The sequence below is a fragment of the Caloenas nicobarica genome, chromosome 6, assembly GCF_036013445.1.
Source record: "Caloenas nicobarica isolate bCalNic1 chromosome 6, bCalNic1.hap1, whole genome shotgun sequence".
Classification (NCBI taxonomy): domain Eukaryota; kingdom Metazoa; phylum Chordata; class Aves; order Columbiformes; family Columbidae; genus Caloenas; species Caloenas nicobarica.
The window spans coordinates 16,793,331-16,820,114 of record NC_088250.1 but is presented as its reverse complement, the minus strand read 5'-3'; the positions used below and the strand labels follow the sequence as shown (position 1 = coordinate 16,820,114).

Genomic DNA, 26,784 nt, shown 5'->3' with positions numbered 1-26,784 from the left:
AACAAAAAAGGCCAGCCTACTACAGAGAAACTACAGACACTAGAGAAAGAGGTTGCAGAAAAACAATTGAACAATGATCTAAGAAAATATGAAAGCAATTCCCTGAGCACAAGAAACTTTATCTGAACCAGAATTTACTGATAATCCAGGAATGTTTAATTTGGAGAAAGCTTTTACAGCAACTCTAAAGAATAAGTGTCAAAAATTACCATAAAATAGGTTAGTTTTTGCCAGCTAGAAATCCTTCCTTCTTCCCTCTATCAGTCCTCAGTCACAAAGATACATCACCTTAATGATCTTAATCATCAATCAACCTTAATCATCACCTATTATGATTATTTGGAATCTTAACTTGAAAGTCAGGAAAATGAAAACAATTACTGTACATACCAGCACTGCTGTTTTTCTAGTGTTTGATCATCACTTTCAGAAACCACGTGAAAATGTTCAAGCCAGAAGCGGAAAAAATAAGCCCAATGACAAATTGTTAAACAAAAACATTGAGAAAAGTAGTGGAGCGATTTTACTATGAAATTAAAAGGATGGCAATGTTTAGGAAGTCTGATCAGTCAGAAGGACATTCCTGCAAAGGTGTCCTATTCTGCGGAAGAGATTTAAATATCTTCTGGTTAATGTGTAAAATCTTGTGAGATAAAATTAAAGACATTTATCTTATTCAGTACTTGTTAACTTTTTTAATAAGTAGTCTGAATGAGCCTATCATCAACACTATATTCCGACTGCCTGTTTTCAGTACAGAAAGAGAAAAATCTATTTCCCTTTACCAAAGAGCTTTATGAATTTGAGTAAATCAGTGAGTCATGACATCAACAGTTTTTGTCATTTTTCTCTACTTTTCTTGTTTGCTTTACTCTCTTCCAGGTGAAACACTGAGTATGAAACAGGGGAAGTAATGAAAATCTTGAAAAAGTATCCTGGCTCACAAAATATTATATTGCAATGGCCACAACAGTAAAAACCAAGATTGCAATAGCTCCTATGAATAAACCCTTGTGGATGATGTAGCTAACTCTTGCTAAGGGCTCAGGACAAACTGTTTTTCTGGTCACTGTGGCCTTTTTCCTTCCTAAAGGACATGACCTCAAAGCAATGGTAGACATTCAAAAGCTTTTTGTGAAGAGCATGAAAAATGTATTAACTTCTCATGCAGTGTGACATCTCACTGGCTGTTATTCATTATTATATTCAGTAACAGGAGTGGAAAATGCTATAGAAAAAGAAAAAAAACCAGCAACAACAACAAAAAAGCCCCAACCTAATAGATCCTTCAACCAAAGTTAGTCGAATACTGTTGTGTTCGATGGTTTGGTTCAAATCAATTCCAGGGTTTTATATAGTCGCCAACACACTGGGAGGGATAAGAATCAAAAGAAGGAAAAAACAGCACACAGCATAGAGGTAATGGATCATTTTACAACTGACATTCTGACAAGGGGATGACAGAGCAAGGCACCATTTAAAGCAACAAAACTATTTAGAGAACACTGTGCACAAAAGAGGATGTACAGAGCTGGGAATGGAGCTGGTGTATGTAAATAGGAAATGAAGACAGAACCAGCCTTTTCTGTTATCTACAAAACTTAGACAACCATTTTGCTTAGATAAAGCAAAACAGTTAGGTAAAATCAGGATGCCCCATCCTGGCTTAAAGCAGCCCAAACCAAAGAGGCTATTGTCCTCAGAGTCTTAAGCTTAGTTTCAGCACTGACATTAAAAATAATTGCGCAAATTTGCACAGATTTTTTTAAGGCATATTTAGTTTTCTCTTAATAAGCCACTAGCATAACATTGCTATAGCAACCCTAGAGTTAAGGTTGAGAAGACATTTTCTAAGCCCTTCTACCCAGGTGCTTCTTACTTTTAAAGCTTTTAAAAATGCTTTAAAGAACTCACCGGTTCAGCTTAAATATTTCAAGTCTGTTGTTAACTTAATAGCAAACACTTCAGAAAATTTTTTTGGGGGAGAAATGTCATGCTTTATGGATCAGCCTGTATAAATATTATATTTCTTGCATTAAGAAGTATATTCAGAGGATGAGGCAGTATTCAACGAAAAGGAAATGAAAGGCAAAAGATGTTGATATGATGAGTATGGCTGTAAGTTTATACAAACATAAGTCAGCAAATCAAAAATTACGATATCCTCAACACCTGCAATGCTGCCCTGAGCAGAGAGATTAACATACTGAGAAGTGCACACGTTAAATGATAAAAGTAAGCAGCATACACAGCAATACAAAACACCATGTAAGCACAAGTTGAGGTTATTTTGGGAAACAATTTATCCACTTGTGTGTACAAAACCTTATACTAACATAGTACCAGATTTGCTCTTAGGCAGAAATGCAGCAGAGACCAGAAGAAAGCCCATAAGTCTGTCATTGGGAAGTTCTCCTTTCCACAAGTTGTTTCCACTCAGAAGTAACAAGTTTTCACTCACAGACCTATGTGTACGGCCTACGGATGAGCTCTGTAGCTCTTCTTGGCCAGTGAGTGGAGCAGGTCTGCTTTGGCTCTTTGCCATTCAAGACCTAGACTGCTCTTGGAAGAAGCCAGATCTGTGCAGAGATTTCTTCTGTTCCTCCAACCACGATGGAGCCTCTAGGCAAGGTGGGCTACTCCAGGAAGAGCACTATTTTTCTTTTCTGTAAGCGTCGCCTGAAGACTGTGAAAAAAATCATTCTCACAGGCGACATGTTTTCATTTCTGGTTAAAAGAGAAAAATGAAATTTTCTCACAGAAGGCAAATGCTTCAATTTTTTCATTTTTTGAGCCAATGCTGAATCATGCTGTTCTGGTCATGATGAGACAATCATGACTGGAATCACAAGAATATACCTCCCTACTCCAGAATAGGATTAAGCTATTGCTGATGGATATTTTCCTCTAACACCATCTCAGAAATCCTCAGTGATTCCACAATCTCAGAAGACAACCTGCCCTATTGTACCACACTTAGGGCTAGGAAGTTTTTCTTTATGTCTAACATAAATCTCTCTTCCTGCAATTATGTTGAATTTATCTCTTGAAGATAAAGTACTGTGTTCAGCAAGAGATGATGTGTGAATGATGATGTGGTGACTTGTGAAGCTACATCATCACTCCTCAATGTGCTACTCTTACAGGACAGGCAGTTTATATTTTCACAAGAGATCACTGAGTTGAAAAAGACACATTCACCTGGGGGAAATAAAAAAGTCCAAATTTTAATGAAATTTAATTTCCTACTAATTGTTTTCAATTTTACACAGGATACAATATACGATATTGTATACAATACAAATATACAATCTTGTGAAGGGTTTTTTCATGGAATGTTTTCTGTTTGCATATAATATAAATTAGATCTTGAAGGAAAAACTGCAAGGGGTTTTATTTTCACATTTAATAACTTTTTTCCATATGTGCTGAACAGGCTACAAAAAAGTGCCTTATAAGCAGCAGACACATACTCATAGACGTTAATAATCAGAATATTTTCAGATGTCTCTAAAAAATCCACATTGCACAAGTTCCTTGATTCCTGCAGAACACACCTAGCAAAGACACTGCTTTCACAGCATTTGTTGACAGAAAATGATTATTTCCTATTTTAGGTAAGTTAGAGATTTTACATTTCCTAAGGTTAAAGGTTCCTAAACACAGCTGTTTCTGGCATAATCAGAGAAGAAATACATATGGAAAAGACATCAACTGAAAGATTATATTTCTTCCCTGCTAAGTGAGTAGTTTATTAAAATATCTGACTTTCTTCAGGAAGGGATGACCACATTTAATTGGTCAAATGCTTTTTGTACAGCTCCTACTTACTGTATTTTATACCTTTGAATACTGATTAAAGATGACAAACAAACAATGGATGAGAAATGTAGAGAATATTCAGGCCAGCACTGCTCAGTTGTGGACTAGAAGAGATTTCAAACTTTGGGGACAGAAAGGGACTCAGACTAAAGTAAGTTTTACATCAGAAACAGTGAGTTCAATTTGCACATCAGTCTTTTATTTAAAGAGTGACATAGGCCTGGCTAGCATACAGAGGATGTGATCAAAGACACCAATGTAGGATGAATGGAGGACGTAGCGATCACAATCTCATTTTTAATAAGGGTATTGAAGTTGCTGTCATTGAAGGTCTAAACTCATTCACTGTCTCAGCAGTCCAAAGGGGTGATAACGGCATGAGACATTGCTAATATAGTTAGGAAAAATAAAGAAACAGAGCTCCGTTTCTGCATTGAGGCAATTTGGCAATTTAGTGCCACCAAAAGCTGACAAAGCAGGAGAGACGGCTGACACACTCTGCTGCAGAGAACCCTCGCCAGTACAACAGCACCTGGCAGGGAAATCATATCCAGATGCAGACCTGCTGCAGTGTATAATAATTGCAGCTCCATGGAAATAAACCATTTAAATTCTGTAAACTGTGTCTGAATTGAATCTTTTGGTTTTTATACCAGTTTCAAATGAGCCTTCTTCCTTTTTCCCCATGATAACAATAGTTGGTCTAAGTGCAAAGACAACAGGTAGTAACAGCCACTTTGGGATCGTTAACAATTCTGTGTTGCTCATGGAGGTGCTGAATTGGTGACAGCATCATCATTACTTTTGTTTCCTGGCTAAAATGAAAAGTGCTAGGGGTTCAGCTCTCACGGTAGTCTATCAGGAGCTCCATAAAACAGCAATATGCTGTGGGTTAATTTTCCACATGGAACATTTCCCACAGCTCTTTCCGTAGAAAAGCAATCCTCCAAGGGAAAGCAATCTATTGACTGAAGATAGGGCTGACAATGTGGCGCGTCTGTATAAACAAACTGGTTATATTTGTAAATATCTATATTAACCACTTAGTTAACACTGAATCAGAATACATGTGTTTTCCCCCTTTTAGGGTCTACTCAGACCTTTTCCCTGCCAGCCTGTCCCTGAAATTCTATGGTGTTCAAGAAGTTTTGCAAAGTCAGAGAATAGTTAGCAATTAAATTTGATAACTAGTCACTTATTGTGAAGAAGGTTATAGAGAAATATGTTTGCCGTCAAAAGTGCTCATTCTGTGATTCTGTGATTCTGTGATTATTACTTACATGACACCTAGGGGACATAAGTATGCTGAAGCATGAAAACAGAGTGCTGGAGTCAAAACATTGTTGTTTCTTCCTTTTCTTCACACCTTCAAGTAAGATATATGGTGTTGCTATTGAAAACCTATTCATACTTGAAAACAAGTCAGGTCTGAAACATGTTTAACATATTCCAGGTGGGGGAAAAGATAATAAGTAAGTAAGGAAAGCCATTTATTTACCAAACCCCTGCAGCTACTCTATTATTTATCCCAGTGCAAGATGTTACCAAATAAGAATTGTGACATTCCACACAGGTGTAAATGATTAATTACACACAGGACACAGAGTGTACAGCAGACTGCACAGGATACAGAAATGTTCCCATTTTAACTCAAATTCATTTTCAATTGTCGCTAAATCCACCTAAGTACAATTTCCAATTTTTTTCATATCCTTGGTTTTGGCTTTGTGTATGTGTGTGTAAAAATATCACTCTGTGTCCGTTGGTCTTACATAACTCAGGATAAAATACGGTGAGTTACACAGGTGCACCAAGATTCCTCCAGGCATAATTGCACAAAATTATCTTTACATGAGACAGATTTTTTTACATGTTTTCTGATGCTGTCTGATTACATATTTCTGGTCAGGAATGATTCCTTGCCATTTTTGTAGGACCTGGGCTCACTCACTGCAAGATGAGTGCATTCTACTGTGGACCACCGTTACTTCTCATCTTCATACACTGCACAGCTACTTTACTGTAGTTCATCCCTTGTCAAATGATTTAGCTATTTTCTGCTTTGATTTCAACTGGGATTTTATTACTTATCTTTGCTCATTATTTCTTACAGCGTGTTTCACACTTGTAAGTTCTCTATTTCTGAGAAACACCTGTATAAAGAATTCCATAGTACCAAGTTGAGACTGAAATATTTCAAGCATGTGTTAGGGAAGCTTCAACTTACTACTGTCAAAAGGCAGTGAACTGAAACCGTGTGTTCTCTTTAATGTTCCTGAAACAGACTTAATGTACAGAAACACTTAAAAACTATGGGAATTATTTTTCTAACTGTAATAATTGCTTAATATTCCAATAAAATATAGTGGTCAAAAAAGCAGAGTTTATCTCTATCCCAGGTATTTATGACCTAAACAATACTCAGACAAGATTAAGAAACAAGTGTCAGAAAATAGTAGTTCTGTGATTATCAGAATCCATGAGGTCTTCTTTCTGTTGGAGTTGTACATTGTGATTGATTGGATTTGTTAGTGAATAACATCAACAATATACCATGAGTTCACTTGTTATTGGACAGCAAAGAATACACACGGGAGAATTCGAAGGCTGCAACTGTGGGAAAAGTCAAAATCAGAGTTTGCAAGCGCAGAGTCCACAGAGGACAGAAACCCAGACCAAGGCTCTAACAATATAATCTCTAAGATGGTAATACGTAATACAATGGGAGTCCCACAGTCCTCTGTGTGGATTTTCTGTTGTCAAGTAAGAATTAGCTCAAACTGCATTCTTTTTTTTCAGAGGAACATGCAATAAACTCCTTTTCTTCTGTGTGGCCATCTTCTTTGATTAAACTTGGAGAGACTTCAAATACCTCTACTCCTGTTCCAAGTAAATATATGCAGTATAATCACAGAAATCTTGTTTCCTCGAGAAACCAGGCCTAAAAACAGATGAAGGAAGCACTAACAAGGTGTGGTTGCTTTATTATGGTGAGAGGTGACAAGGCTGGACAAGCAGGTATTCGAATGGGAAGAGCTGATCAAGAATGAAAGGTTAAGGGAGGCAGCAAGGTGGTTGGTTAACCTGCCAAATGAGAACATTAGGGGATGAAAATAGACAAACACAAGGAGAGAGAAAGATGAGAGAAAAAATCAGAGAAGAGAGGGAGGAATAAATGGAGGAGAATGGATGAGAACATGGACAGTAAAAACTGGCTTGTTGGGGAGAAAAGATTGACAGTGCTTAACAGCTAGCCCCTCTGGAGGACATATTCTCAAATTATTTGCAAGCACAAAATCATTCACCTTCATGCAAATTATTCAGGGAAAAAGAGAAGGGCATCTCAGCGGAGATGTTGTCCTTCCACTTCTCTGAGGAAACAGCATCTGCTCAGCCCTTCCAAAGCAAGGAAGTGAAAACTAGCTTTCTATAACAGCTGCAGATGTAGACTGCCAAGAAGTCAAAGTAGTTCATTGCTCCTTCAAGAGCCTAAAAATTCACAGCTCCTGTGATCCACTGGAAGTTTGTTTGGGGTTGTAACAAAGAGTTTGAAGAACTCTCCTGCGGAGAATATCAGTTGTGGGAACATCAGTGTATTATCAACATTCTTCTGATACTCAATCCAAAACACAGCACTATACCAGCTACTAGGAAGAAAATTAACTCTCTCACAGCCAGAACCAGGACAACCATAAAAGGCAATCCCCTCCATAACTGCCCATGCCCACCATGCTCTTCAGAACCACAACACTGGTGTAAATCACATCCTGCATAACTGTGGAAAGGCAAGCATCAAGAGAGGAGCACAAGGGCTACGGGTTTGTTTGCCTCACCTACCCCTACAGGGGTGACACACCTCCACTTCTCTGTTGCACCTTCTTCAGAAGAAATGCCATAGTTTGACCTTCCTTATCACAGCACCTGCTGAAGAATACTCTTTTTTGGTGGTAAGAAAAGTATATGGTATAGAGGGAAGAGGCAAGGTTGGCATCTTATTTTCAGCTCTTGCAAATAAATTCTCTCTTGCCTCCAAACAAACTGTCAATTTTGTTTCCAGAAAAAGGTCCCATGAGGATTCCAAGCAGTCTCTGAGTCTTGGCTGTGCTTAATGGGAATGGGGAGTGGGGAAAAAGTACCACAGCAGACAGGAGAGCGCATTAGCAGCACTCCTCGGATTTAAAATTATACGTGTTTTACAACAACTCTTCCTTCTTCTCATTTTAAAAGTTGATTATTTTCCAAGAAACTCGGAACTGACAGTACCTGTCTTTTAAATGAATTTGGCTAGAATACAGAGAGATGGAAATGACAGCCCAGAAGACACAGGTTATTCTGTATTTCCAACCAGTGCTCTCAACAAGCCTTAACAATAAGCACCAATCAATGCTTCTGAGGACCCTGAAATGTAAAGGAGGGTTTCATCATTTTATAGGTATATGTTTCATCATTTTATAGATGATGAAACTCAGACCAAGAACAGTTTTGTGACTGCTGCTGCATGATTATTGCCCACCAAAGAAGGCTGACCTGTTCTGGTAAACATGCACGTCTCCTTACAGTACAGTCCTTCTTCCACAGTGTGAGAAATTAATCCGCAGCCTCAAGATACTATAGAGAGACGAATTTCAGACTGTGGAAACCCCAGTGACAGAGTTTATCTGCAAGTTTATCTGCAAGTATTACACTACCTGCAAACTACGTAAGAAATTGGATTTGCTTCATTCCTGTTATATCTGACAACACTGTTAAGAAAATGGAAGAAGAGACAGGAAGAAAAGTGAAATATTTTTGCAAGTCATGTTCACCTGCAGGAGGCCTCACATTCTCAAAAAAAAATATGGAATATTTTCTTTTTAGTGGGTGCTTTAAGGTACCTGAGCTGAAAGATTTTCAGTCTGAAGGGCGGACACGCCAGGGTAGATGAGCAACTTTACTTTTCAGGCCACACCTATGCTTGTAATTGAGTTTGTGATGTGACCAACATGGGCCAAGCTGGTTACCTGAGTGACAATCACGTGACTGATTGGAGAGACAATTTGGGAATGTCTGAATACGGTCTGTGCCTCAGGAAATGAGATTCACTAGCCTATAAAACCTACAGGCACCAATCTTGGGAGCCCTCTCTTGTGAAATCTGAGGGCTGGCTTGAAGGTAGATAGATTATAATGATACTAAAACCATGTCAGCATCTGTGGCTGAATGTCAGAGCATACCTTCTCTCTCTGCTGTTTTGAACAGCCCAGTGGGCTGACTGTGGCTCGCTGGGATCATCTGATCTGGTTTTATTAATGAAGGTCAGGGTGGAGCTGCAGATCACCTCTGAGGTCAAAATTCAACAGTTCTGGATCTTGCATGAGATTTCTGTTAATAAAGTACAAAAAGAAACAGACAGAATCAATTCGTCTATAATTATTCAAGAGAAAGGTGCATTTATTCACCTCCCTAGGGTTTTTGTTTTCATCAATGTGTAATAAAGGACAATGCTAATGGAGATCTATATATCTGAATACTGTAGAGTGGTAGATAGGTGCTTTCTCCCATTTTTTTTTCCCCCAGGAGCAGAACCACAGTTTATCACCTGTTGGCCCTCAGCCTCAGTATAAATGCTGTTCCTATTCTGCCAGACATTACTTGTATGAACTGTGCTTTTTGATAGTCCAGAATGATCCCATCAATAGCATTTTAACTGCTAAGAAACAATGACAGGAAAAGAAGCTGGTGTGCACTTTTAAACTTCTTTTTTCATGTACATGTCTCCTTGTTGGGTAAAATTCTGTGAAAGACAAATTTGGGAATGTAAAGACTGACTTCATGGCTTCCTTGATACAAGAAAACAATGAAAAATAATGTATCATTAAAAAGATTTTTGTTTGTTTCAGGATTTTACACATTCTGAGTCACTTATGTCATCAAAGTTTAATAGCTATTAATTTGATAAAATGAATCTTAATGTCACTGTATTTCTTAATTGAAAGCAGCACACAAGTGTTTCAGCCACAGCTATATTAGCATCAAACTATTTCAAAGTTAAGTTTGAGAAAGATAATTAAATAGGAAAAATGTACTCTGGAGACTTAAAATGCACATTGCAGAATGTCCATTATTAAGTGGTTATGCTCTAACCAACTAACGGAACCATTTTGGTTGTACATCTCCTTTACCCTTGGTTTGATGCTGAAACACAAAAGTACCACACTAATACGTCAGAAATCTATACTAGATATTAGAAGATACCATATGTAAAGTATTGATGGGAGTTACTGGCTTTTTTCAATAATCCGGCCATCTGTTTATGTGCTGGCATTTAAACACTTAACTTTAAATACCAGTGTCTGAGTTCAACACTAAACTAGATTATTTTGATTCCACTGACCAAGACGTTCTCTATCTTAAAATTTCCACTACAAGGATTAATACGGTCTACTAGAAAGAACATTCTTATTTAAAATCATGATCGGCCTGACAGCAAAAGCCAAAAGTTCATTCTCACACATAGTTGAAACAGGGACAAAAATAAGAAGACCTCAGGAATTATGATCTCCATTTAGCAAATTAATTAAAACAACATAAGGTAACTTAGGAATAAGAATACCCCTGAGAGATTTTTTCATGACTTTCAAGATCATGGATACAGTACAAAGTAGAGTAATCTTTTGATGTTAGATGAGTGGAAGCAACTTCATTGGCATATTTTTTCTGCTGTTTTGAAGTTAGCACTGTGTTCTTATTTGTTCTGGCATAGTACAGTCTCCTCTATTTTTATTTAACCAAAAAGCACTCTTAAAAACATAGTATGTTAATATTCACATTAAATATTAGCGAGAACATAGTAAAGCGGTAGTAAAAGATAACTGTTAGAAATCCAAGTATGCATAGGCAATGCTGTAGTTAGACTGATCCAAGCAGAGCTGACATGTATTAAGCTGGCATTTCCTGGCCTTTCTCACCAGTGTTGCACAGAACACAGGAGCACCATTTCAGCCTAACTCCAGTTGGAAACACTGAAACACGTTAAACTTAGGCTTTAACTGACACTTTCACTGTGCTAATTATATTTCAAACTTCCACCTCAAGCTCCCGCCCCTCCACACTGTGCCATCCTCATGAATAGCATATTCAGTGATATACAAGTGCAGTCATACAAGTCTCCTACCTGAGGAGATAGAGAAGGTTAATTTACATATTTATTAAACATTGTAGGTAGAAGCACACACTGCAGTGACATGTTGCTTTGTGAAGGAGGGCTCCAGTAGCAGCTGGGACTACTGCACCGAAAAACACACAACAGCCAGTCTGTTGACATACATGTGAATGAAGGTAGGGATATGACACAATTAGGTATTTAAGACAAAATCAACTTGAGAAGTAACTGCACTTGGCAGTGCAGCTCTGCTCTGCAGGGGCATGGAGAACATCCTCGATCTCTCGTTCTCTGCTGGGAGTGCAGGAGAGACGGCACACGTGGCCATCAGCTGCCACCCAGCCCGCCTAGCAGTATGAGGGACTCCAGAAGAAGCCCGGTTCGGTTCTCACTTGGAAGGAGGGTGTTGCTCCAAAATGTACAATGGAAATGCTCATTATAAAGAGACTCGAAAGCTGAAAGGAGAGTTTATTGTTGAAACCATGGGACAAGACTAAAATCAGACTGGTCTCACACCTGCTAATCGTAACTTCTTTCCTGTGCAAAGATTTCTGGCTGGTGATACTGAAAGAGCTACTTGAAGACAGTCACATCTTGACTTCACACAGATGGGGGTGATAAAAATGACCGCACCACTACAAGCAGCTCATTTCTAAGTCTGCACCACTTCAACGCTCAGGTACCTCAGAGAAGCCTTTCAACATGCTCAACGACAAACATGAACCCTCCACCTACCCTGCAGGATTCAATCCATTCTTGCCCTTGAGTTTTTCCAGTGTATCTCCAGTGCTTGACTTTCCCTCTCAGATGGCTTTAGCCACAGTTGGTTGAGACAGCACCACCCAGGCTCCACTGTGGTGACTGCTCCAGCAGGGGAGGTAACAAAGCAAATATGTGGAAGCTCTTCAGCCAGGGCTGTCCTCTCGTCTCAGACCCACTCCTGACACACATTTGCTCCTGCTGTGACTCCCATGGGAATGGCTCCCTCTGACACAAGAGAGACTCCTGGGAGTTGCAACACCGACTCCCATTGTAGAGACTGCCCAGAAAGCTCAGGAGTCCAGGCTGTGGAAGATCAGCCCTGTCCAGTTATTTGCAGTTGTGATTTACCATGATCAGGCCCCGACCTGTCTTTCCTGTCCCTTTGTGTGAGGTGAGGGCTCTTAACCACAGGAAGGGAGCGGACAAACGCAGACAGTAAGGTTCCTAGTCAAAAAGCAAGATGCCACAAAGCAATCCCACAGGAGTCTTTGCTAGTCCTAATCTTTATATGCTAAAAAAGGTATTGCTTCTTTATTGTAGAACAGGCAATCAGCCAAGCTGGCCTTTTATCCACTGCAGACATGATAATGGGAAATACGTATGGGCCTTACCCTATAATTAGGTGTATTCAGAAGTCTCCCAGGCTTTCCAGGCAGGCAAATGTAAAGCACCGTGACTCATCACTAAAGAAAGTGATTGCTCACAGATTTGTAATATTTTCTTTAAATGCGGATCAGTTCCTTCCTCTTTGATGGGATGTCAGAAACCAGAATTTGAAGAGCCAGTTGGGGGCTGATGTGTCAAACTGCTGATGAGCCAGATAAAGCTGTTTGTGCCAATTGTTGTCAGCCCTAAAGGTGATGAAGGAAATCTTTTACCCACCTCACCCCAGGGAGATAGGTTAGCCACACTGAAGCAGCAAGGAGCTGTCCAGGATCCTGGGGGTTTTTTGTTTGTTTTGGTTTGGTTTGGTTTGTTTGTTTGTTTTAAATTTATTTTTAATAACACTCTCAGGATGGACCAATTTAGCCATGTCTTTTTTTTTTTTTTTTTTAAACATCATTCAGCTTATGAATAATGCCTAGCCCATGCCATGTGCATGTTTCTTTCTGACCTCAGCTTGGTCAAGTGAGTTTGACTTTATAATTATCTTGCCTTCTTCTGGCTGGCATGAAAGAGGATATTAGCTCCATTACTACCAGCCTATTAACTTTCTGCTTTCACTCAAACAGCACAGACTGGTTGTTTGGAGCCAAAGGTTTCATGGAGCCAAAGGTTTCCAATCTAAGCAGTCTGTAGATAGCACTAATATATATGCTTGTGTATATACTTATAATTTAATCTGAGATGGTTTAGAGGTGGAAGATCTCTACTTGTAACAGGAAAATGAGAAAGTTTACTAGGCCTTTGACATTATTCACTACAACAGCTGCTGCTTCATAGCAGAATATCACACCCCAAGAATGACAGTGTTATTTTACTATGCCCCGCGTTCAGAAAAGGGTCAGATTCTCGCACTGAAAGTTTCTGAGAATGCTGGTCTGCCACGGTTGTATCTGTAGAGCCAAGTTCTCCCTAACTTATGATTTAAATGCTATGCTGTCAAATATATACCACAAAATTGTTCTATGGAGTTTATGAAATTGCTTATAGAGCCATCATTCTCACACTTTGCTACAGGTAAAAGTCTGCTGGTATTTGCATTTTACTCTACTGTAGTCAAACAGCCATGATACTGTACTAAAAACTAAGCCTGTGTTAAAGGCAAGATGAAACTACCCATATATATGCATCAAAGATATTTTTAAAATTAAAATTTAAAGGAAAAAAATCTCTTCATGCTATTGCTTGCAGATGAACACTCACTGAAATAACGCTTATTTAAAGAGGCAAATACCCTTATGAAGTACATGAAGTACTACTGTCCAGCAGACAGACCAATCCCACCTGAATTTTATCTATTTAATTTTTCTCATTTTCCTAACAGCTTTCCAAGCAAAATGGAAATTATAGAGGTTAAAAGCGGGCTAATATAAGATGCTTTCAACAACAGCAACAACAAAAAGTATGGATTCTTTTAAAGCACTGACACTCATTTGACATGCACAGACACTGGATTCACATGAATGACTACAGAAACTCCGAAGGGGTCATTATAGTTTTTTCTTGCATCAATAATCCACACACAAGGAAAGAATTTACACAATAGAATACGAGGACTCCATGGGAACACCGAAATAAAAACATTTCCACATGACACTGTGCTTCAAAAACATGGATTTACCTGTTATATTTTTTAAGTGCTTAACACTAATCTGCCCATTAAAAACTAGTACCCAACTGACCATTTAGTCTTTTAGTGTGTGTGAAAATCAACTGTCAAATGCAATGTATACCATATAGTAGAACTTACTATCTACTTCATAGGGTTATGATGAAGATTAATCTGTAGTGGCTTATCATATGTTAAGCATTTTTCTATGGATTTAGATACAGCACTGTTCAACACTACAAAGAACCCCGGCTAACTAGCTCACTCCTGTGTTAAAATACAGTTGGTAAAATTCTCCTCCTGGCTTTACTGAAGCACATGAGGATCCAGAGAAAGTAGATTTCCTGAAAACTCCTTGAAGCATCCCAAGTTCCAGGCCTCATGACGGTCTGCATTAGAGCAGTCTCAAGACTATTGCTGAGTTACAACAGCCTCCAAAAAGTCGTTCTCCAAAGAGGAACAACTGCAGCGCAGCAGTGCCCTGGCTCCTGCCCCCCACTCTTCCCCCTACCCCCCTCCCCATCCTTCCTCCACCTTATTCCCGTGCCAGGAGCTGCAAGGTGGCAAAGCAAACCCAACAGATGGGCTAAACACCAGCTGACAAAGAGACTGGGAGGTGGTTTCCTAATGGCTGGTGCCTGCCCACTACCACCCTTACTTTACTTCTCAGTTTGAGGACAAAAAAAATACCTCTGCTTTTCTTGTAAGTTCTTGAGGACACAAATCAATTGAAACATGGTAGGAACACTGTTCTTTAAGGACTTATTTTTCATTCATGAACACAAATGAAACTACAGCATCACAATGTAAAAATAATTCTATTTATGGTAGTGATTTTAAGGTTAAGGCACAACAGGATGAGCTGCGATTACTGCCTCTGTAGCAGGCTTCCTGCACGTGCTTCTGTAAGTCACCACCTCTCTTCCTGGCCCAAGGTTTTTGCCTAATCTACTTTCCTAGCTCTCTCTGTTAATATTGTTAATTATCTTAGGAAAAGACAGGCTGGATATTTGTACAGGATCTATCTTACAAGGATAAGTTGTTGCTACTATGTTGCTACTATGACACCAAATACTAATAAAAACAGAATCTACATTTTACCCCATCTACTTAAAAAAAAAAAAAGTAGTTCCTTTCCTGGCTCTGCAGTTTGTGCCCATCCGGCTGTGGCATTGTATTAATAGTAGAGCTCTAACAGGTGCTTGAACAACACAGCCTGGTATGGGAACACACACAAAACAGAAAGATGCATTGCTAGGTGGAGATATATTTACTGTCAGGAAACAATGATTTTGTGATAAAGAAGATGGAGTATATGACTGTAAACACTAAGTAGTATTTTCAATTGAGCTGTTCTTAATAATGAAAAATGTGTACTGGCCTTATTTTACCATCTGTACACCCTTAAAATGGTAGGGGTAAGGAGATCAAGCAATGATTTTTCCATGCCTCATAGTTTTCTTGTGAGAAGTGGAAAATGCCTTTCACCCTAGTTCTGGTGCCAGGCATTGAGTTGTTTGCTATCACAGAACTTCATGTCAGATGGAGGAGACCGAACTGTGAATTCCTAAACCTACAAAAATATTTTCAGATGTCTGTGCAGCCCAAAGCAGCTGTTATACCTACGCATGCTGACAGCAGCTTCATACCTGGGCTCTGACGACATGGATGAAGACATACTCAAAAAGACACTGGGCCTCTGAAAAAAACATCAACTGCCTTTGGGAGCAGGGCTTGTGAAAACAAAACAAAACAAAAACCCCAAAACAACAAAACACAAACAACAAAGGCAACTGATTGGGGAAAAGAATGCAGGCCTCACTCACCCCTGAGTGCCCAGGACTGTTCAGACAAGCCTGAAGGCTTCGCACTTCACCACACCAGTTGCGCTTTTCACAGTTCAAGCAACCAATGAACTGGCGGAGAAAAAGCATTCATGATGGGTACATCAGTTAAAATTACACTGATGTCAAGTCATGAGGAATATGAAAAGCCAGAGAGATTGTGACAATAGCTTTGTAACAATGGCTATTAACATCAACATCTCTTCAAACTGCACCGTACCTCTCAGCGCAGTACTTTTTCTATAGTTGACTACATAACAAACATATCCAAAGAACATACAACCTCATAACAAGAAAGTGTCATCCTTTGAGGCCTCATGTCAAATCAATGACTATCCATTCAAATAAACATCTGTTATACCCACATATTGCTGTAATAAATCTGTTTTAATCAGGTACAAAAGGCTGGGAAAAAATAAAATCTAGACTGGCTTTTCAGTTAGCCTCTGTTAAAAGGGCTTGATTTCCACTTTGAATCCTGAAAGCCACAGAAGCCACACACCATGCAGTAGCTGACGTGGTGTGCAACCCTTGGCCAATCCACTTACTTTCCTTCTGTAGACACACACTCTTCTAGCAATGTGTTTGCTTTTTGGCTGCCTGTGTCAATTTTTACCTCAAAATAAAAATGTAAACACTTAATCCTGATTTTCAAAGCTCCAGCAAGCCTCATCTGGAGCATCACCAACAGAACGGGGGGGAAAAAAGGAAAAACAAAAAGACTCTCAGTGCTGACTGATAGATTTTTGATATTGCCATGTTTCCCTTTTACTAATTATGCCCAGATTGCTCATCATGCCAGATACTGTTTATGCTAGGAATTTTCTACAGCATACCTCGGGGGCAAATTGCCTGTAGTGGTGATCTGGGAATTGTCTATAGCCCACTTTAACAAACAAACCTCCAGTATTCCTCTTCATCACATCACTCAACTCTCTTGCCAAATCTTCAGCATACTTTTCAACCAAGCTAACTTCAGCTGCCCAGAGAAGGGTATTCCCTTACAGACAGATTGTTTATTCCCTCTAGAGCACAATATACACTTTCTGACCCCTTGATCCTGCACAAGCTAAGAAAACACGGTAGTTTTAAGTCATTAGGCTGCTGATAATGAAAGCCCTTGAGGTAAGTCATCGAGGTGAAAGCCCTTGTGCTGGACAGCAACGCCAGCTTGAGATTTCATGTAAATTGCACAAACATTTACAGTAATTGTATGTTTCTTCTCTGCTGCAGCCAGTCATCCACAACCTCATCTACTTTTCACAGATAGAATAAATCTTCTTTTACAAGTGGATTTTATTGCCAGTGTGATCAGACTCTAAGTTTAGAATATTTACATTATTTCAATCGGCAGATTTCTTTTATCACACGGTGTACTCTAGGCATACTGCGTGTAAAGCTGTTCAAGTACACACCAGAACAGCGCACTCACAACGGGTCAGAACATAAACTAAATCTCCGTTCTGCACCTTTTTCCTGTGACACGTACCGTCAATTGCTATTTATTATGCCCTTTCTTCTTGAAAACATTCAGAATTTGGCACGCTGGTTGCTCAAGGAACAACTCCTAATTCGGTTTTCAATCTGGAACAGTAGGAGCAGGGTCGAGGCTCCGGGGCCGCACTCTCCAGGTCTCTTGGGTCTCCACGCAGGGCTGGGCTGGCGGGACGGCCAGAGCACCGCTCGGGCTCCCGCAGACACTGCCTGGGGCTCCGGAGCTTCTCCAGTGCCCACGTGCGAAAGCGTGCCAAGAGTGGAGATTTTCTGGAGCGGAGCAGGTTGAGAAGGTAAAGGCCGGCTGAGAAACCACCGACGGCTCCATTCCCGAGCCGGCAGACGGCGCCGGCCCCCAGCCTGGCGCCCGGCGTGAGCTGTGAGGTGCGAGGCCGGGGCGGCTGAGGCGGCCGGAGGCTGAGGAGGCCCCAGGGCCGCCACGGGGGAGCAGCCGTCGGTGGCACCGGCCTGCCGACGCGCCGGCAGTGCCCCGCGGGCACCGGCGGGCCGGAGGCAGCGGCCCGCGGGACCCGGGCCCGGCCGGCGGCTGCGGCGGGGAGAGCCCGCGTGCCGGGCCGGGCCGAGCGCCCGTCGAGGGCCGCCCCCCGCGCGCCGCCGCTTTGTCCTTGCCCGGCCCGGAGCACGCGCGCCCTCGGCCGCGGCGGGAGAGCGCCTGCGCGCACCCGGCCCGGAGCGGTGCGCGCTCCGGCGGCCGCCAGGCGGGAGCGAGCGCCCCCTCTCCCCTCCCCCCGCTCGCCGGGAGCTCCGCCGGCGGCGCCGCGGCGGCGGGCGGGGGCGGGAGGGCCGGAGGCGGCCGGCGCCCCCTCCTCCGCCCCCGCCAGCGCGCTCCCGCCGCCCCCCGCCCCGGCCCCCCGGCCCGCCGCGGGAGCCCGCGCCGCAGAGCGGGGCCCGCCAGCGCCACCCGCCGGCCGCGGGGCCGCACCGCGCCTCCCCCCGTCCCCCCCTGCTCCGGCTCTCAATGTTCCACACTGCCCGGCCACAGAGCCGCCGCCGCCGCCGTATAGCCCCCCCGGCCGCCTCCGTCCCCTCCTCGGGCGCCGCGGGCCCGGCCCGGCCCCCCGCCATCCCGCCCCTCCGACCCAGCAGCGGGACAGGACGCCGGCGAAGGTAAGGGAGAGGCGGGCGAGGCGGCTGCCGCGGCGGCTGGGCGAGCGCGGTGGGGGGAGGCGGGGAGGAGGCGGGGGGGCTGGTAGAGGAGCTTTGTTCTTGTTTTCGGCGCTCGCTGCCTGGCGGCGGCCGGGGGCGCGGAGCCGGCCCGAGTTCACGCCTCACTTGGTGCACACGCACGGTGCGGTGCGGGGCCGGGCGAGCCGCCGCCGCCCGCCGCGCCGAGCCCAGCCGAGCCGCGCCGCGCCGGGCTCTCCCCACAAAGCGCGGCCGGGCGGCCGCCTCCAGCCCTGCCGCAGCTCCCCGCCGCGCCTCTCCGCGGCCCCCCCCGGCCGCCGGGGCAGCCCCCTCCTCTCCCCCCCCCCCCCGCCCCCGATCGGCGGAAAAATGTCGGTCTGCCTGGCGGAGCGGCGCGGGGAGCGGCGGCGAGCAGAGCTGAGCAGAAGGTGCAGTTTGAATTATGCTTCTTCCCCCTCCGGCAGCTCCGTGGTGGCCAAATGCAGCTCTCGCTGCTGGCCATGTAAATAACCAGGGCTGCTGCTGCCCGAGTTGCTTTAAATGCATCTCGGGGTTTTTCCCTTTTAGAAAAAAAACCCAAACCACCACCACCAAAAAAAAAAACCAAAAAACCAACACCCTCGTTCTCCCCCCGCCCAGCCCAGCCCTTTAAATGCACAGAGCAAGTGTACATTTCCATCTGAAATCAACCCAAGTGTTATTGGCAATATATTTTCTCGGAGAGAGGGGGAGTGGGGGGATCTGGCGTTTGGACCCAATAAAATGCTCTGCTCCAGTGTAAATATTTACAGGGTATTAGTGACTTTTTAAAAAACATTTTCAGTGAGGTCTGTTATTTACCATGTGTCATAAGTTATTAATGCTCATTGCCTAAGTACCCTGCTAAATCTGTCTCATGCCTTAGAACAAAGTCGACAATTGGCATATTGTTTAAAGTATGAAAAAAATGCGAGTGGGTTTAAAAATTGGAAATATCTGTATTTTCAGAAGTGTAAATGTTGCTTTGTAGCTGTCAAACTGCAGCCTTTGGGGACAAGACAAAGAAGTATATTTCGGATGATTTCTCGGTGAAACGGAGTTGTCACTAATTCAAGTGTTCTCTGGAACTTGGGGAATGGCTCGAGAGAGTCCTGCCTGTTTTATTAACTCTGCCTCATTTCTTCTCCTTCCCCCAAAAAAGTTCCCCACGATGTCCAGTGATAGGCAGAGGTCAGACGATGAAAGTCCAAGTACCAGTAGCGGTAGTTCAGATGCCGATCAGAGGGATCCACCTGCACCTGAACCTGAAGAGCAAGAGGAAAGAAAACCTTCTGCCACCCAGCAGAAGAAGAACACCAAACTATCCAGCAAAACTACTGCTAAGCTATCTACTAGTGCTAAAAGGTAAAGGCGACAGTAAAGCATTCTGTATTATTTGTGCACGGTATTTTGAGTTGCAGTATTTTCAAGGCAGAGGGGTTCTTCTCGTACAGCTATGTGGAAAGGAGTGAAGCACCAGCTTTTGTAGGACAGGAGCCTACCAGGCAGTACCTTCATTAATCCAAGTCTTGTTTGGGTAATAATTATGCAGACTTGTCATACTTCTTTTGAAGAGTTGTTTGAGAACTTGGAAGCTTAGAGGCTGGATGCGGGGGGCACCTAAACGTGTTTCGTATTTGCAAAAATGTGTGAGTGTCAGCTTCAGGTATCTTTTTCAGAGTTAGGTTTCCATGCTTGATTGGTGTAGGGTGGAGTCCTCCTGGCGTGTTTTATTATGGTCTGTAGACTGATGACAAGCAATGCTCTTTAATTAAAGAAGTCACAAAACCCCAGTGGTTTCTGTGGGCCTTGTGAATAGCTTTTCATGTCAGTGTATGGGAGATCCTTACACACCTTGAAGTAATGGGTTCGTTCTGCAGTTCAGGCAAGTTTTCTCCCTTGGGATGTGCTGATTCAAACCATGGGGTTCTGTAGGTAGCCTCTACCTTTAAATATTAAAATCTTCAGAAATGTTCTTTAGTTATATCTGTTGCATTTTTATTTGCATGTAAGGTTTCTGGCAGTCAGCTCTCAACACATGCACTCTGGTAATTTTCTGTAAATTCAGCTGGGTGAAATAAGCGAATTTTAAATCCCGTGATTCCTGTGGTCTTTGGAGATATAACTTTCCAGTCTTTTCCCTCGAGTTGCTTTTCTTTACAAACATTTACAAACATCCTTTAGCAAGAAATGCTGTAGAGTAGCTGTAGTAGCTTCAAGTTTTGCTTATTCAGCGTGAACACCATAGTTCTAACTTTCAGGAACACTTTTATCATTTTGTATTAAACTTAAATTCAGTAAATACTTTTTGAAATGTGTTAAAATCGCTGCAGAGTATGATTGGGTGGCTTTGATGACTTTTGGGCTTGTTGAAGAAACTCTTTGAAATAGGATGGCTAAAGAAAGAAAGGTTCTGGCACTACTATGTAGGCTTTGTAATTTGTTATTACTTATCTTTTTTTGAAAAGCCTCAGTTGCAGGCTTTCGAGACTGAGCTTTCCCCTCTTGCCTTTATTTCACTTAATTGTTGCAAGTGTAATTCCGTACATCTCAAATAGTTCGGTCATCTGACTGAATTTATTGGTACTAGTGCAAGTGTGTGCAGAGCAGTTTCTGTTAGTTTGTATTGTAACACTTGCTACTCACATGAAATTCACATCCTTTCTCATATGGGTCTTCTTCTGAAGAGAAGTCTTATTTGATATTTTTAAGAGGAATTTACCATACGTCTTTTGAAATTCCGCCTCTTAAGTATGTGAATAAAGTATCAAATTGACAAAAAGTTTTCAGTATTCCTCTTCTGAATCTTAGCATGTTGGGAATGGTTATAATAAAGCTGAGCACAGATTATTTCAAGTTATTATAACACTTTTTATCCTGTAAATACAGCTACTGTATAAGGTTGGGGGAGGAAAGGCAGCAGAAGGTGTGGAGAGAAGCAAAGTTGATCCAGAAAGATTATTCCAGTAACAGAGACAGCCTGGCAGATCTGCAAATCCACTTTTTAAACACACCACAAAGTCGTAGGTAAAATATTGTGGAAAGAGTGTGTCTGCTGCCAGCGCGGGTCCCTTCTTCAGCCTCAGTCACAGGTCTGTAGCGCCGGGTTAAAGTCATTGTCAAATCCGCCTGTACAGCCCCCCCGCCTCATTTGCATATTAGCTTGAAAAGAAAATCTCTCTGGTCAAAAGTGCTCGGATGTGAAAAAGAGTTACTTTTCTGAAGACTTGTGGGAAATTTCTACCGAACTCAGTTGTAAGTGTTCTGTTTACATGCAGAGTGGAGCAGGAAAAAAGCTGCAAAGTTTCTGAGCTGTGGGATTTGGGTTATGCCTCTGAGAACAAAGAGGAAGCAGCCATGTTAGCATTACTGAAGGCAAAGCCAATCTTGCATTTAACTGCATGGTGGTAGAGGGCAGTGTAATTCCCTGATTTATTCTATAGACTATCTCAAATGCTTTGTGTCTGTTCTCATTTCACCAACAGAATCCAGAAGGAGCTAGCTGAAATAACCCTTGATCCTCCTCCTAACTGCAGGTATGTAACAGCTTCTTAAATTCTGGACAGTGGCAGGAGATTAATGTGCTCAGGCTAACGAATGGGAAACTTAGTGCTTATGACTGGTGACTGTTAGACAAAAATCGCATACAGCAGATTGAACAAGCATAGGGAACATTTGATATTGAAGTTTGCTATTTTGTCTGCATGTTGGAGGTGTAGCCATTAGTGACTGATATACGTAGGACAGTGTATTTGGTTTCTCATAGCTGGTCACTGCCTTTGTGAAGCATTAATTATATGAACTTCAAAATACACTGAAGCTTTCGACTTAATGTCTGAATGTAGTTTGAACTGGCTTTTTGAGTGCCAGGTATGGAGTTATCACTTCATTCTGAAGTGGAGGTAAAGATCCATATGTGATTTTTATATGCTTTCTCTCAGTGTGTTGCTTGGCAGTCAGATAAGCTGAAGTATTGCATATAAGTTTATGTTGGTCAGAGTTGTAGTCTCTTGATAGAGGATATTTTTAAGGAAGTTCCCAGCTTGGGAAGACACTTCTGTTAGGTTTTAGAAAATGGAATTGTAAGCATGGAAGATTGAGTGATTTAGTCTTAGATAAAGAGATGGTAACTGGAGCACTTGATCTATGGCAAAGTTAAATAGTAGCATAGCTGTCTAATTTCTTTAAATCTTTTGCATGTTTTGCTTTTGTTTAAAGGATGCATGAAAGTTCTCATTAGCTGTGAGCATCCGGTGTGCATATTTGCAGTAAAGCTACATTTAAATAATGTTACTTTCATTTGATGCATCTCAGTAAGATTTCTGACTGCAAGGTATCTTGTGATTAATAGCTCGTGTGTAACAGCAAGCCTTGTACACATGTAAAAAAATGCTGGAAGTGCTTTCTGATTTTATGTTGGAATTGTTTGGATTTTTGAATTGTTGGAGAGGTTTGATGCAGGTCTCGTGCATTCAGTAAAATATGAGTTGTTCTCCTGTCTGCGTAGTTGGTGAGGGCAGGGACTAACCGGAGCTGTGTTCTATTGAGTCTGTGGTGAAGGTGTCTTACCCTGAGGACTGTGCTGTGTGTTGCCTGTGGCAGGCTGATGTATATTATTTGCATGAGATGTCAGTGGCTCTCCCCCTTCAATAGAGGCAAGCTCTGTGGTGACAGCAAGTGTCGATTTGGTTTAGGTTTTTTTGAGGGGGGGAGGTGGTTTTGGTTTGTTTTATTTTTAAATAACTGTTTTAAATAGTTTTTAATAAATTACTGGGATCCAGTTCTGTATTCTTACTTAGACCCTCGAAGGGGACACAATGGGAGGGAAAGTATTTAGATGAAATAGGACACCAACAGTTTATAGTTGCTAAAAAGATAATTGTAGCAGTTTCGGGTACATCAAGTTGCAGTTTGGCTTTTAGGAGGAGAAGCCTCCCCCCTCACACTCTCCAACAGCTCATTAGGAAAGCATGTTCCTCCCGTGTTATTAGGACAGGAGTATTGCAGAGTTTTCCTTGTGAGCTGGAACGACCAGGTACCTGGGAATGCTGTTGAGAAGGATGAACACCGCCCTCCGCCCCCCCCACAATGTGTCTAAAATTATTCAAGTTTCTCTCCTAGAGAGTGTAGGGGAAAATATTATTTTTTGCCAGTGAGGACGACAGTGATTTTGTTCCCATAAGAGTTTTCGAAGAGGAATTTAACCCTTTACAACACCAACTGTATGACAAGTGCACTTTTACCTTTTGCAAAATAAAGATATTTACAAGAGATATTGGCTTCTGTAACAGAAATTCTGGGTTTTCAGGATGAACAGTTTGGACAGAGTTTCAGTGCCTGAAGGATTACCGTTACATTGGAATTCACTTGTTAGAAGCAGCCTTTCTGGTATCAGGAGGTAAATGCAGCTGTGTTGTGTGCAAAGCAGCTGAAGCTTGTAACACACTTTCTTACGGGGTGCAGCAGCACAGATTAGGCAACAGCCTGACACAGCAGGCGTGTGACACCTCTTCATTGCTCGTCATCCAACAAGCAGTGCAATGCTACTTATGCGTTTCTGGTAAAAGAAAATGAATTTGTAAAAGAACGTTTAAAAGGCTGTATAACTTGAGCATATTCACTTGTGCTTTAAAAATAAAAAACCTTGTGTCATGACTTTGCCCAAAGAGATTTCTTCATGCAAAGTTGTTTCTCCTCTGGTTCTAGAGAGCACCCTTATCATTTGCAGTCCACATGTTGCAGACTTCACAGGAGTACAACTGCCAGCTGATGCTCTTGGACATTGATAGTCCTTCTGGTTACTCAGTTACATAAGTGATAAAGTCAGCAATTTTTAAAATATGATAATGGGCCATATAAAACAGTAAGTGTTACTTTAGTGGAATACAGTACAAATACTGAAGAGCACGTTGAACTCTCCTATGTGGTGTGAAACACAGATGGCTGCTGCCACTTCTCACTGCCAGTGTAACTGCACGTGGAGTTGCTCCCTAGTCCAGTTCCAGCAGAGTGATCCGGGGTTGATTTACCTACTTTAAAATGACACCGTCTGGTTGCACCTTGATGCTCATGTGGGAGAGGTGTAGGCTTCCTCAGCAGTTAAATTTCCCACACTCACATCTATTGCTATAACATCTGTTTTATAAAAATGCCAAAGCCCCAACGGAGCCACATTCCTGGGTGTTCTGAGCAGGCCTGGGCTGCACATTAACTTCTACTTTAGGCACTGGGATGGCAGAGTGTCAGACATAGTAAAAATGTTTAAATAGCAGGTTTTTGCTTGCTTGTCTCAACAGTAGAGATTGGTTTCTGTTTCTGTTAATTGGGCAACAAACTGTTAGAAAAATCACATTGTCATGCATCTCATCATTTTTGTGAGCGGCAAAGAGGGGCTGCATCTTGGGAAGTACCAAGTATAAAGCTTAATACCTTAAGGCTGATAGCTTTATTCTTTAACATACAGTAACACTCTAAATTCCTGTGATTTCGGTGTGATTTCCAAGAAAGATAAAGCATTGAAACAATAAAATTAGATTTGGTCTAAAGCCACTGAAGATGGGAGGAGGGGCAGGAAATTTTGTGCTGCTTTCTCCTCATGTTTTCTCCTGTCCAACAGAAGAGTCTGAAACGAGGCATTTGCTGTCCCACATGCACCGTAGCACTAGGACAGATAGGGAAACAGAGGACACAGGTATCTGATCCTGTTTTTTCTTGCTTTTGCTGGCTTATCTCAAAGCTCTGCTACTTGGTGCAGTGTGCTGTATTTAATTTCTTTTGTGCTTTTAATAGCATAAAGCAAAGCTAAAAAGGTCTTGGCCCTATTGCTCCTAGGCAGCTCAATTTCAAACCATGGCCAAGTGCTTATACATACTTCAAGGTATGGAAGAGTGCCAAACCCCACAGTTATACATTCTCAGGAAAATGCTGCAAAGATTTTGTACGTAATGTGTGGTAAATCTGGGCTGCAGAGATGCTCTTAAGCAGGTTTGACATATCTGGAATAACTACTTTCAGTTCATGGCAGAAAACTGTTGAGATCAGAGGTCACCAGTCTGTAGCTGGGGTTATATCTGAGACTGCTGTTCTGACCTGCTCAACCTGGAGGCTGCAGCTCAGGTGGAGTGGGCTCAGCCAGCTCTGACACTCACTGTTCTGCATGGATTTTGGGACAGGCACAAGTGAGCCTCTTCCCAGGAGTATCGTGATTTACAGCAGCTTCCTTTCGCTGTTTCTGGCTGCCCTGCTAATCCACAATAGCAAAAATATGTACTCCCTGCCTTCTTTCCTCACTCCTCCTCATTTCCATTCTAAAATTAATCATCGTTTGTCTTCATGGGGAAGTTTTTGAAGTTCAACCCAGTATTAAGTAAATTTAGTAACACCCATGCCAGCTTAGTTTGTAGTTTACAACCCATTTTACAACAAATCCAGTTTGGTATAAGCTTTGTAGGAAATGAAAGCAAACACTAAAACCAGTATATCCACTCAGAGCTTAATTCATGTAGTTTTAAAAAGAGGTGAGTTAAGATAGTACATCCTTCCCTTAGGCAGGAGAATTTAAGCAATTTATAGTCTGTTCTGTCAGTTGGCTTTAATATCTTCTCTTTGTCAAATTAAAGATTAGACATCTGAAAGCAAGTGGTTTAAAAACAAAAACGATCAAACAAACAAACAAAAAAAAAGCCAGACAAAACACATGCCTTAGAACACTGATCAGAGAGACAAACTTCCTCCGTCATAGCTGCTGAGAAGTGGGAATTCTTGCTAAGCATGGTCCCAAAGGCTCTCTGCTCTTTCTTATCCTCTTCCTAGTGAGTGCCTGACCCGACAAGTCTGTTGAAAAGATTTTCCTTAATAGGGATTACTATCTCGATTACTATTTATTTCAGGCCTTGTATGCTAATGTATACTAATGTGATTTCCTGAGCAATGCTACAAAAGGTAGTGGTTGATGATTTTGCTGTTTGTAGCCTCTCCTAGGCTTGCAAGTACGTTGGTAATTTATGAGTAGTTCATTTTAAAGTTACTTATTTTAAAATAACAGTCCAAAGTATGTGTACTGAGCTCAATGGGAGCAAGACATGTAGGGGCTTTGTTTTAATACGGGATTCTTCTGCTTCCTAAGGACTGTGTTTGTCCCTTTCATTACTGCCACATCTTGGGCTAATTCTACGTTGCGGAGTGTTGCCAACCCAACCCCAAGGTCTGGAGTTTGACACAAAGAAAAATGCCTGCAAACCCCTGGCAGACGAGTGCTATTACTTGTTTAGTTATGGATCCGTGAA

At 42.0% G+C, this 26,784-nt stretch overlaps 1 protein-coding gene across 1 annotated transcript in view; it reads left to right on the top strand.

Annotated features, from left to right (window-relative positions):
• Nucleotides 1-18,285: 18,285 nt before the first annotated feature.
• The window catches only part of UBE2E3 (ubiquitin conjugating enzyme E2 E3), a 57,950-nt gene continuing 49,451 nt past the window's right edge, over nt 18,286-26,784 (top strand). Inside the window, exons 1-3 of the mRNA XM_065638150.1 lie at nt 18,286-18,463; nt 19,662-19,864; nt 21,985-22,035. Of these exons, the coding sequence (XP_065494222.1) occupies nt 19,671-19,864; nt 21,985-22,035 (245 nt within the window). The 5' untranslated portion in view covers nt 18,286-18,463; nt 19,662-19,670. The remainder of the gene's footprint in view (nt 18,464-19,661; nt 19,865-21,984; nt 22,036-26,784) is intronic.